Raw genomic sequence first — 13,943 nt, 5'->3', positions numbered from 1 at the left:
ATATGAAATTCTGATTTAATGATGGAGGTGTGTAAAGCGTTTTACAGATGTATATGTTCAATAGCTAAAGTTATATATATATGGCTAACCTGTGTGTGAAATGGAAGGGTTTGTGCTGTGACTGTACTTTACATCTTTACATGAGTTATTTATGAGCTCTTTATGTGTATTATTGGTCAGTCAGACCAATAAAATCTTCAAAGTTTTTATACCTTATTTGACATTTTAAATATGCAGAGGCAGGGCAAATTGCACTTAAATGCCGCAAATGATTTGACTAACTATTTTATTTGGTAATATTCAAAGTAACTGAAGCTATCAGAACATGTGGAAAATAAACCTGAGTAGACACTGTAAATAGAGTTTTGTTTTTTACTGTATTCAGAGCTCAATCTGCAATTTTGGGGTTTCCAGACAGACACCTATAAGCCCTCGTAGCCAGTTTCACACACTGATTTGTACCCAATTTAACAATATTTCTGCTGGACAGTGCAGTTATAGCTAATAAATGAATGAATAATTGATTGAATGATTGATTGAATTGCACCTCAATCAGTTATCACCTGTACTTGTATCTTTTTATGATTATACACTATACCTGATGTTATACGCAGATTAATTCTCTACAATGAGAATAGCTCTTAAAAATGTGTAACTGACTTTTCCTAAACAATTACTGATTTAAAAATGGATGTTATGTTAAAATAACCAGAGATTCCCAGAAACTGTAATAGGTTGAAATAGAACAGGAATAGAAAACTGTCAAATGTCAAAACAACAGTCTGATATTGAATACAAACAATTCAGTGAATGCTAACATGAGTTTAAGAATTCATTTATTCTACATGTGTAGATGTTGAAGTAAAGCAATGCGATATTTATACATTTTGATCATGTGCCATTCATAAAGGTTCTCCCGGTATCGCCACCCCACACTAGGTCTGTGCCCCATCTTGGCCACTCCAGTAAAAATGTCCTGGATACGCCACTGCTGTATTCCACTACAGTTACAATTTAAATCATTGGTAATTAGAGTACAGTTACATTCAAAAAGTATTTTGATTACTGAAGAGATTACTTTGCATTTTATTGTCATTTGTTTCATTTAATATTTAGTCCTTTCAGATGGAAAACATTTATACATATAAATGATGCAATCTAAAGTGCATTTGAACAGCGGTGAAACACTTTCTTATGATGTGTTACATTCATACGAGCAGACAGAGAAGTAAGTTTGAAGTAAGTTTGGAGCAGAAGAAATAGAAATAAACCTTGTGTAAATTGTCAGCTTTACACTAAGCTAAAATGTTATTTCTAGCCATTTTACATGCCCGTTACCAGGCATGATCATATTTTTTTGTCAAGAAAATTCACATTGGAACATAATTTATTTTTTTCTAGTAAGACCTTTGATATTAGGGCAAAAATCGTATTCTTGATAATATTTTTTGTATTGTTATCCTGTAAAAATATAAAAAAAAATCCTTAAAACAAGATCAATTTAATTTATCTTGTTTCAGAAACATCACTGCATAAGATATTTAGGTTTTTCAAAGACTATATTTTTAACATGTGTATTTTGTCTTACTGTACTTGCAGAGTTTTTATAGTCAAAACAAGTGAAAAAATCTACCAGTGCTGAAGAAGTAATCCAAAGTATTTAGAATACGTTACTGACTTTGAGTAATCTAATGGAATACATTACAAATTACATTTTACAGCATGTATTCTTTAATCTGTAGTGGAATACATTTCAAAAGTAACCTTCCCAACCCTGAGTATAGTAAATCCTTCATAAAAAATAATGTAAAATTAATACTGACGCATTCTGAGATGCCATTCTGCTCACAACAGTATATATATATATATATATACACACACTCACCCAGTGGTAGATTTAGGCATGGGCGACATGGGCAGTTGCCCAGGGTCATACTGAACTGGTCATCTAATGATTAGACGGAGACCTGGAGAGACCTTAAAGCCACAGTGTTTCAAATCAACTGTGAAATTTGGTGGAAGATCGGTGATGATCTGGGGGTGCTTCATCAAGGCTGGAATCGGGCAGATTCATCTTTGTGAAGGACGCATGAATCAAGTCACACACAATGTTATCCTGGAAGAAAACTTGCTTCCTTCTGCTCTGAAAATATTCCCTAAAACTCTGAAGATTGTTTTTTCCAGCAAGACAATGCGTAATACCACACAGCCAGGTCAATCAAAGTGTGGATGTAGGACCACCTGATCAAGACCCTGTCATGACCAGCCCAATCTCCAGACCTGAACCCCATTGAAAACCTCTGGAATGAGATCAAGAGGAAGTTGGATGGCCATAAGCCATCAAACAAAGCCGAGCTGCTTGAATTTTTGTGCCAGGGGTGGCATAAAAAAAAAAAACAATATAATAAAAAAATTATATATATTCTTGTTGCACTCTAATCTGTCTTGGATACTACTATTCTGATGCTAGTGAAACTTTGTAATGCAGCACTTTCCATACCACTGTCTCCTTAAGATGAATTGTCACCCAAAAGCAATGTGAAAGACTGGTAGTGAGCATGCCAAGACGCATGAAAGCTGTGATTGAAAATCAGGGTTATTCCACCAAATATTGATTTCTGAACTCTTCCTAAGTTAGATTAGTATTAGTATTGTGTTGTTTATAAATGAATATGAACTTGTTTTCTTTGCAATATTTGAGGTCTGAAAACACTGCTTCTTTTTTGTTATTTTGACCAGTTCTCATTTTCTGCAAATAAATGCTCTAAATGACAATATTTTTATTTGGAATTTGAGAGAAATGTTGTCAGTACTTTATAGAATAAAACAAAAATGTTCATTTTACTCAAACACATACCTATAAATAGTAATTCCAGAGATAATTTTGCAGTGGTCTCATAATTTTTTTCAGAGCTGTATATATATTTATATTGTAGTGAGCAGGATGGCATCTCAGAATGCACGTTGAAGCTTGTATATAATATAAACATCACACACCCCTCCTTGTAGAGGAAAGGATAAACACTTTAATTCAGAGATGTCAACCAAACTGCAACTGAGGAGTAGATATTGGAGTGACATCTGTGATGTGAAACATATGATACTGCTTCAGACGTCACTGACAGAAGACTGTTGACACGTTGTGATCAATAAAACGTCTCATGTCTTCTCGCTGGAGAAAGAAAATAAGAAGACAAAACGAGAGCCATGTAAAGAAACTTGAATATGATCAAGTGTAACCATAGAAATAAAGCGCTGTAGAATGGCAGTTAGCATGAAGAGCATGTCATCCAAATCACTGAAGCAAACATTGTTAGTGCGTAGTCACAATATACAGTGCATTTATAAAGTATTCAAACCCTTTATTTTTTTCTTCACATATTGCAGCCTTATGCTCAAATGCTTTAAATTCATATTTTTGTCACATCAATCTACACTCCATACCCCATAATGACAAAGAAAAACAGATTTTTGATAACTACCTTTTTTTAAAAAAAAAAAAAAAAAAAGACAAATCTGAAATATCACATTGACGGAAGTATTCAGACCCTTAACTCAGTACTTAATTTAATTATCACACATTTGCACATATACAGTGAAATTCTTTTTTTTCACATATCCCAGCTAAGCTGGGGTCAGAGTGCAGGGTCAGCCATGATACAGCACCCCTGGAGCAGATAGGGTCAAGGGCCTTGCTCAAGGGCCCAACAGTGGCATCTTGGTGGTGCTGGGGCTTGAACCCCTGACCTTCTGGTCAGTAACCCAGAGCCTTAACTGCTGAGCCACCACTGCCTGACTTAGTTGAAACACCTTTGGCAGTGATTACAACCTCAAGTCTTTTTTAGGTATGATTCGACAAACTTTGCACACCTGGATTTGGGGATTTTCTGCCATTCTTCTCTGCAGATCCTCTCAAGCTCTGTCAGGTTGGATGGGGACCACTGGTGGACAGCCATTTTCAGGTCCGGGCTCTGGCTGGGCCACTCAAAGACATTATTGTAGAAGTAGATCTGGCACTAGTTTACGCACTCACAAGGTGTATGGATAGAAACAACAGGAAGGGCACAGAGGAATCCGGCAACACTTGCAGTGAAAACCTTTATTATACTTAAAATGAATAATAACATTAACCATCGGCATGTAGGCCTTCATCAAGGTTTTGATGCTCGCCCACTAGGCGGCAGTAATACACCATAACACCACATTTGTTTTTGTTTAGTTTTTTTCCGAAGGTTTGATTTTGAAAGCATGTGTTTTGTCAGGGGGGTAACCCTGAGAAAAACATGACCTGAGTAAAATACTGTAGGTCAATAGGTAGCCTATTTAAGTCTGTTGAGCGTGTTTCACCAACAACATAGTAATTTATTTTAACATCATCACAGGTCTGTTGAGCATATCTCTGCTTTTCTGTATCTCACATCCAGGCTCATCCATTTGTCTGTTACCAAACAAGCTAAAGTTTTCGACCAGCGCCATGTGGAAATACATTTTGATGTTGTGCACAGAAGAAATATTTGACAGGAAATGGATGGTGTCTACTTGTTTAAAAATGTGCTCAGTTTCTGTTGCTTGCGTGCTTAGATTATCAGACATTCATTGATGTTTCTAGAGTTGAAGAACTAAAGGAAATTAGGATGAGAAGGCTGTTCAGGAAATGTTGAAATCTATAATGCAACAACTTAATTTAAGGAAGTAAAGGCTGAAATGGGTAGCCTAAGGATACAAGTGTGATACACTATTTGGTAAAAATCACAGATTGAACCACTAGTTTATTTGTGAGTAACTGTTGAAGATACGTATGGCTGTTTTGCTGAGTACCACCTTAGTGCTCCTTTTAGGAGTCCAAGGTAAGTCAAATGAGTCCTATTAGGGGAAAAAATAATTTTGTAAAATACTTGTAGTCTGTGTAGTTGCTTTAAAATACTTCAGGATAGAGTGCAACCATAATTTTTTTTTCATCCTCAAAACTACTACAAAGTACATTTGTGAAAATAATATACTTGATATATCTATGAACATTGTATCTTTTCCCATGACTAATTGAGACTTTTTAGAGTTTGCACTTTATATATATATATAATATTTTACAATAACAGTAAGAAAAACAACTTGATTTCCTGGCATTTTGCATTTCTGAAGGGATATTTCTGCTCTAATAGTAAACATAATGCCCAGTTCAACTAGACTGATTAATTTCAGACAGACGTCAAAGTGATTTTTGACGTAATCTTGTTCTTCTGACATGACATACGAGAGGAACACTTTAAATGCCCCCTCTTACCAAACATCCTGTTTATCTTCCTTTTATCCAGATGAAAACACAGATTTGTGAATTTATATTACAGTAATTGTCCATCACACCCAGGTGTACTGTGTTTGTTTTTACATCTTTTGTATACCGGCCAACCGCTACTAATTGACTGTGCTTGATTAAATGGAGAGAGCCATTACATTTATATTTATGTTTTTATCAGGCAGTTCCTTACCAAAGCTAACAGTAAAGTGTACCAACTACCTAAATGGTAGTTGTCAGGACAGATAGTTGAACATGCATATACAGTATACTATATATATATATATACAGGTGCATCTCAATAAATAAGAATGTCATGGAAAAGTTCATTTATTTCAGTAATTCAACACAAATTGTGAAACTCGTGTATTAAATAAATTCAGTGCACACAGACTGAAGTAGTTTAAGTCTTTGGTTCTTTTAATTGTGATGATTTTGCTCACATTTAACAAAAACCCACCAATTCACTATCTCAAAAAATTAGAATAAATCATAAGACCAATAAAAAAAACATTTTTAGTGAATTGTTGGCCTTCTGGAAAGTATGTTCATTTACTGTATATGTACTCAATACTTGGTAGGGGCTCCTTTTGCTTTAATTACTGCCTCAATTCGGCGTGGCATGGAGGTGATCAGTTTGTGGCACTGCTGAGGTGGTATGGAAGCCCAGGTTTCTTTGACAGTGGCCTTCAGCTCATCTGCATTTTTTGGTCTCTTGTTTCTCATTTTCCTCTTGACAATACCCCATAGATTCTCTATGGGGTTCAGGTCTGGTGAGTTTGCTGGCCAGTCAAGCACACCAACACCATGGTCATTTAACCAACTTTTGGTGCTTTTGGCAGTGTGGACAGGTGCCAAATCCTGCTGGAAAATGAAATCAGCATCTTTAAAAAGCTGGTCAGCAGAAGGAAGCATGAAGTGCTCCAAAATTTCTTGGTAAACGGGTGCAGTGACTTTGGTTTTCAAAAAACACAATGGACCAACACCAGCAGATGACATTGCTCCCCAAATCATCACAGGCTGTGGAAATTTAACACTGGACTTCAAGCAACTTGGGCTATGAGCTTCTCCACCCTTCCTCCAGACTCTAGGACCTTGGTTTCCAAATGAAATACAAAACTTGCTCTCATCTGAAAAGAGGACTTTGGACCACTGGGCAACAGTCCAGTTTTTCTTCTCCTTAGCCCAGGTAAGATGCCTCTGATGTTGTCTGTGGTTCAGGAGTGGCTTAACAAGAGGAATACGACAACTGTAGCCAAATTTCTTGACATGTCTGTGTGTGGTGGCTCTTGATGCCTTGACCCCAGCCTCAGTCCATTCCTTGTGAAGTTCACCCAAAATCTTGAATCGATTTTGCTTGACAATCCTCATAAGGCTGCGGTTCTCTCGGTTGGTTGTGCATCTTTTTCTTCCACACTTTTTCCTTCCACTCAACTTTCTGTTTACATGCTTGGATACAGCACTCTGTGCACAGCCAGCTTCTTTGGCAATGAATGTTTGTGGCTTACCCTCCTTTTGAAGGGTGTCAATGATTGTCTTCTGGACAACTGTCAGATCAGCAGTCTTCCCCATGATTGTGTAGCCTAGTGAACCAAACTGAGAGACCATTTTGAAGGCTCAGGAAACCTTTGCAGGTGTTTTGAGTTGATTAGCTGATTGGCATGTCACCATATTCTAATTTTTTGAGATAGTGAATTGGTGGGTTTTTGTTAAATGTGAGCCAAAATCATCACAATTAAAAGAACCAAAGACTTAAACTACTTCAGTCTGTGTGCATTGAATTTATTTAATACACAAGTTTCACAATTTGAGTTGAATTACTGAAATAAATGATCTTTTCCACGACATTCTAATTTATTGAGATGCACCTGTATATATATATATATATATACAAAAGTTTAAAAAGGCAGGGAGAAACCTGCATTTACTGAAGGCTACATTAATTACAAAGATTACAGATAGCCAACATGATTCCTTAAATATACGTTTTTAAAAAATGAGCATAGAGAATTGGCTTTATAACTAGCCTGTCAAACTGCTCTCTAAGGAATATTTTTATTATTCCTATATTTTTCTCCCCAATTTGGAATGCCCAATTCCCAATGCATTCTAAATCCTTGTGGTGGCGTAGTGACTCGCCTCAATCCTGGTGGCAGAGGACAAATATCAGTTGTCTCCGTGTTTGAGATCGTCAATTCGTGCATCTTATCATGTGACCTGTTGAGCGCATTACCGCAGAGACATAGCGCGTGTGGAGGCTTCACGCTATTCTCCACAGCATCCAAGCCCAACTCACCACGTGCCCCACTGAGAGCGAACCACATAATAGTGACCACTAGGAGGTTACCCCATGTGACTCTACCCTCCCTAGCAACCAGGCCAATGTGGTTGCTTAGGAGACCTGGGTGGAGTCACTCAGCATGCCCTGGATTTGAACTCGCAACTCCAGGGGTGGTAGTCAGCGTCTTTACTCGCTGAGCTACCCAGGCCCCCTCGCTCTCTAAGAAATATTAATACTTTATGACCTACAGGTGCCAGCTGCTTATGGACAGTAAGCAAGATAACAGCTAAAAGTGGGGGATCCGTCACCATTCCCTGTCACTACCATCGTATTCACAAGGACCTTCAAAAGTACTGGTGCAAAGGCAAGAACTGGTCAACCTGCATGCCAATGCGACCTACCAACCCAAATGAGAAGCGAACAGGCATCAGTTTTCGCAACATCCCAGATGAACTGTTAACCACCATGACAATGACAAACCTACGCAGCAGTGATTCTAACCGCTATTGGTGTGCGGTGAAAATTGGAGGCCCTCTCCAACCAGATTTTAAAACATTTCTAGAACTTACCGTCACTGAGGGTAAATATGTTATTGGGATGTTTTTGGACAATTTTGATGTGGGTCCACTTTGATTTTAAAAGATAATATTGTCTTATTGCTTTTCAGGTATTCCAGATCTGTATGTGGCCAGCAACATGGTGTCAGGTCAAGAAAATGGCAATGTAACTGTCCAGTGTCTCTACAGTGAAACACTTAAAGACACTGAGAAAATGTGGTGCAAAAGTGGAAAAATGCACTCCTGTCAAACTGCTCAGGATATAGAGCTGTCCCCTGATGCAGCTGTACAAATAAATGATACAAATAATGGAGTTTTTACAGTTATACTATCAGGACTGAAGAGGACATATTCAGGTTGGTACTGGTGTATGGCCGGGGGAGTGCAGGCGCCAGTTCATATCAGTGTTACTTCAGTGCAAACCACTACGGAAGCCAACACAAGTAAGTTCTGATGATCATTGTATGGCTTATAAAAATGTATTAAATTAAATCGAATTTGTCCTAAAAGATTCTGATTACAGAATTAAAGGTGAAGTGTGTAATTTCTGTGCCTTTAGTATCACCAAACTGAACTGCAAAAATAACTAGGTAAAGTTTGTCAAGGTAAACTTTTATGTTAGCTTGACAAATCCTTTGTCTGAAAGTTTAAAAACATGGATAGAAAGTCAAGTAGACCTTCAGAAAACCTTCTGGAAGATAGATAGATGGATAGATTTTGTATTGTATCCTAAAGCCATGATATTACACACCTTGTGTGTGTGTTTGTTTACATTTGAATTTTGAATTAATGAGCATTCTGTTGACCTGTGTGAACATCCTTTCAATAAGTCTTTGGGATTTTTTTTGGATATTTAATGGTAAAACCGTTAAAATTCCAATCAGTTAAAATAATAAATAGCAATGCGGGACAGAACAGTCTGAACATCTGTGCCAAGTTTGGTGGATGTAGCTTGAAAGCTGTAGGAGTTACAATTGATAATTTTGGTCTTGGTTTAGGAATTTTGGAAAAATCTTAATATCTGTAGAATAACAGTATGTTGGCATCGTCAAGACAAAATAATGATTGTTTTTAAACAGGTTTCTTGAAAACTTCCACTATCTTCCATTGGCCAAACACACAGATTGTCCCATCCCAAATTTACACTCCAAAGCTGTTGTGTTCTAGACTGTTTAGGATGCTCAGACTAACAGAGCAATTTTTTAATAGCAGCACAGAGTCAAATGCTGCATCCAAATATCCATATTTCCCTACTATGCAGTATGGCAATAACAGTATGCCAATGGAGTAGTATGTACGAATCCTCAGTATTCATGAAGCAGTAAATGAGAAATACTTGTATGACCTACTATTTCCGGTGAGATTCTGAAGTGCGGATCGACTGGACACTTTACTATTCCATAATTCCTCGGGAGCTGAGGCGACGTCACGTTCAAAACGCTGGATTTAAAGAATGGCGGGGAACCGCGAGTTGGACGGCCCTTTTTTTAAACAGTAAGTGCTATATACGGTATACCAAGAAAGTTGTTCCTTGTGGTTAAATTGTGCTTGTTTAACAATACCACAGTGGATTATTTCCGCCGTTGTTGTTTTTACGTCATATATTCAGGTCATGGGCCAATACCCACATCCCCAGATGAAATATGTCAGAAATCTATTCCTACTACGCTCATGCATGCATAAAAGAATTTACTGTTTAACCAGCTGTGAAGTGCGTCCTTTACCAAATACAGTACATACTGTGACAGTACATGGTTTCAGACGCAGGGACAGTGTTTAGTGTAAAAAACCTACGAATAACTTGTTCATAGTTGTCTCTGCATATTAAACTGGAACAGGAGAAAGTTTTCAGTTTGATCAAGTTTGGATAGTATTGGATAATATTTTAACAAAAAATTACACACATCACCTTTAAAGATAATGGGACTACAATTTAATGAAATACCAATTAAATTCATAATGAGCTGTACCAAGCAAATTATTAAAATTGGTACTTACATGTGGAAATACATAATGGCAGATATATGTAACCTGGTCTCATAGAGAAAACATGACACTATATAAATTTTTGCAAAACTTGTTATACGTGCCTCCAGGTACAATTCCCTGCAGTTTCCAGTTGAAATGAACACTAGACATGCTACAACAACTGTGTGTTTTATTCACTTTCACTCAAATCATGACTTTAATGGACACTCTTTTTAATATTTACAGGACTTTCCACATTTACCATGGTTCCACGGCTATCCTACAGTCCAAGTAACTCCTTTGCTGTTTATTCAACAACAAAATCATCGCCATCATTTTCTGATGTACACAGCCATAATTCAGTAGCAACATTCTCATCCACATCATCAGAATTACCTGAAAGTACTTCCTTTCAGACAGATAAAACTGGCCAAATATCCACAACATCACCAAAGCAGCTTTCTAAGATACAGTCATCAACATATTCAACTACAATGGCGAACACAAAGGAGGACTCATCTAATTGTTGTAGTTCTAAAAGGACACAAGTAACCAGAGGATCAGCAACTACATTTGTTGGAAGTAATTCTGCAATGACCGTATCATCTATATATCTGACATTTGGACCCAAATCCACTTTTGAGTGCAGGTATGTTTGAAGTATGTTTTATCCTCTCTAAAATGAAAATGGTACAGATCTTTTCAAATTAAATGTACCATAATTTGACAATTGGCACTACAAGACAAAAATCCATTACACTATTGACAAGGCAGCATATTTCTAAAGTTAAAAAAACAATAAAGGTTATATCATGATCACATTGTTGATGTATAAATTGTAAGGATTATGCAATATAACATTAAACATGGTCATCTTAGCTATGACATGAATGAAAATGATTCAAGCATTTGATTGAATGCCATCACATGTTTATCAGCTTACTGTAAAGACATCTAACAGTTTCCTTATTTGTTTCAGAAACCTTGTTTGGGTGCTTGCACTTGTTTGTGGGGGATTGCTTATATTTATATTTCTTGGAACTGTGTGGATATTGTGGTCATGGAAAAGTAAGAACTTTTATTATTATTATAATTAGTTATTTATTAACATTTAGGGTTAGGTTAGGGTTATTATATCATGTGCTTTCTTTTCGAATGAACATTCACATGTCAATATTCTAAATTAGGGAGGCACATTTTACTCTTGCATATATATATTTTTTTATTATTTATTTATATATTTATTTTTATTATAATTTTTGCCATTATAATTGTTTTCCTTAACATTCCAGAGGAAACTAACACAAGAGAGGAGGCAATGGAAATAACAACAAAGTTCCTTGTGAGTAATGCTTTTACAAATATATATGCAATATATACATATATATATATATATATATATATATATATATATATATATATATATATATATATATATATATATATATATAAATTGTTAACACTAATACAATAGATCACCCTTTTAGAAACCTGTATAGTTTGTTTCTTAAGACTTTTGTTATTTTGACAGGCACATGACAGAGATGATCTTCTAGAAAATGAATGGACCAGTACTTCAATTGTCCAGTTCAGCACAGACTCAAACTCTATTACAATAACATAACCTGTTCTGTTGTGAGGGTGAGGAAAAAAAAAAAATGCAATACAGGCTTATTCCGTCCACTCCATCTGTCGTCCTGGTATTTGAGGTACTTTCCTGGAAGTTCACTTCTGTAGAAGTTAAAAAAGGTTAACAATTCATGAAAGGTTTGATGCATCCACTGTGTTTTTGTCTAGATCATAGCTTCATTTTGGAAATTGTTTTGTTGCGTATTCCTAATTTGTAAATGCAAATATCTATATAAATGCATGTAGCACAGCTTTTTTTTATTTTTATGGAACAAGCAGTTTTAAAATTTGTGCTTCTTCACTGCAAGCCAGCATAATTTAGTTTGATTTCCTTTGCTTGTGTCTGAAGACTGAAATGCCCATTAAAGCATACATTTCAATAAAGTTCAAATCCTGACCTAACAAACAATTTTAATAAAGCAAGCAAAATTGTAACTGAGCATGACAGGCAGTGATCAGACTGTTGTTGTGTGAAACACAAGATCACAAATGAGTTTTGAGTGAAATCAGAGTTGGTAAATAACAGTGTTGTAGTCGAGACCAGCTCATCCGATTCCAAGTCCAGGCCGAGACCAGAGTAGGTCGAGTCCGAGTCGAGACCGAGACCAGCAAAGGCAGAGTCTGAGACAAGACTGTTTGTGAATGAATTGTATTATGAATGTATAGTTTAAACAACTATTTATTATTTATTATTTGCTTAAGCTTATTTTGGATAAACAATATAACAAGTCGAGAATAAAAATGAAATTAATTCCACATCCTAGGTTTTAAGTAAACACAATTGTATTACAATTACAACATGTCAGTGTTAACAATATGACATTGATTATATATTTATAATTACTTTTATTATTATATATTGAATATATTGACTGTTTGACTTGAATTGAATCAACTTTCCGGGCTTATCCATGCTCTGGTTCTTCCGGATAGTTATTTGTCTATAAACCCCCATTGACAATCATCCACTTAATCTAATTACAGTCCAGTTGTTCTCACGTCTAGATAATTGCAACAGGTCCTGCAACATGTTGCATGAACAAATGTATTTAAGTTTCAAGAACAGTGCTAGGCACACCATTCCAATAATAATGCAATGTTCTTTATGGCTAAATCTTTTGTCTATGCCATTGTTCCAGGGTTCATCAACATTTCAAATTACTGTCTATTTGAATTCAAGCCAATGCAAGTTTGAAATTTAACCTGTCCCATACAGAAATCTGATATATGGCCATATGTGAACATACAGTATATATAAAATTTATATAAAATATAAATTTCCATTTGTGTGTTTTGTGTAGCAGGTGCATTTTTAGTTAGTCTGGAAATTGAAGAAATAAAATACACACTTCACTGTAAAACATGATTTTGCCTTTTAGGTATCATAACTAATGTTAACATGAGTTAGAATAACTGACCTGGATTTATCTTGTTGAGATAACTTAATTATCCAAATTTTTGTTGGCTGAACTTGTGAAAAGTTATTGAACTTAGAAAAACTATTTAGCTGAAGAAAAAAAAAATAGGCAAAGAGAATTACACACATCACGCTCACGTATTCAGATTCCCAGCATGCACTTCTTCATGAATAAAATGTGCAATTTGCAGTGTTACTGTCTTACTTTAAATTTTTAATTAGTTTGCTGCTTTTATTTATGCTGTTGGTTGTTGTGTTTATTGTCACCTTTAGTTATTTGTCATTAAGCATTAATTCTCATCTTTTTACTCGATGTGTTTGATGATTGTCACCATCATTGTGATTTGCGTGTAAAGTGTTTAGGCCCTTGCATGTCTCCTTCACAAGCTTAAATTTTAATATGATAAAAGTATCAGACATTGGTCTCTAATAATCAATTGGCCATTTACCATCAAATGGCAGTTTTTTCTACCTCACACAATGGCAAACCCCTAATTAATTCTATGGTTATCAATAATATTATATGATAATATAAGAAATTGATTTTCATATTTAGTTTGAATGAATTTAGATTGAAGTTGATTGAACTAAGAAAAACAAGTTTACTTAAAGGGATAGTTCACCCAAAAATGAAAATTATCTTATCATTTACAAACCCTCATGCCATCCCAGAGTCACAGATACTAAGAATGTGAATTATATTGAATCTACACAAAACACATGTTAGACCAACCAATCATTTTAGAAGACTTTAATTTAACCGCTGAAGTCATATCAATGATGTTTATGCCCAGAGGG

The 13,943-nt window shown here is 35.7% G+C and overlaps 1 protein-coding gene across 1 annotated transcript; it reads left to right on the top strand.

Annotated features, from left to right (window-relative positions):
• Positions 1-4,683: 4,683 nt before the first annotated feature.
• Positions 4,684-11,809, top strand: si:ch211-264f5.2 (uncharacterized protein LOC570749 homolog). The gene is made up of 7 exons (XM_051664534.1): positions 4,684-4,847; positions 7,825-8,154; positions 8,242-8,574; positions 10,346-10,748; positions 11,079-11,167; positions 11,392-11,441; positions 11,631-11,809. Exons 1-7 carry the CDS (start codon positions 4,799-4,801, stop codon positions 11,721-11,723), a joined length of 1,347 nt encoding a protein of 448 aa, XP_051520494.1. The 5' UTR covers positions 4,684-4,798; the 3' UTR covers positions 11,724-11,809.
• The last annotated feature ends 2,134 nt before the right edge of the window (positions 11,810-13,943 follow it).

Source organism: Myxocyprinus asiaticus, chromosome 30 (assembly GCF_019703515.2).
Source record: "Myxocyprinus asiaticus isolate MX2 ecotype Aquarium Trade chromosome 30, UBuf_Myxa_2, whole genome shotgun sequence".
NCBI classification, from domain to species: domain Eukaryota; kingdom Metazoa; phylum Chordata; class Actinopteri; order Cypriniformes; family Catostomidae; genus Myxocyprinus; species Myxocyprinus asiaticus.
This window is presented reverse-complemented; position numbering and strand designations above follow the sequence as displayed.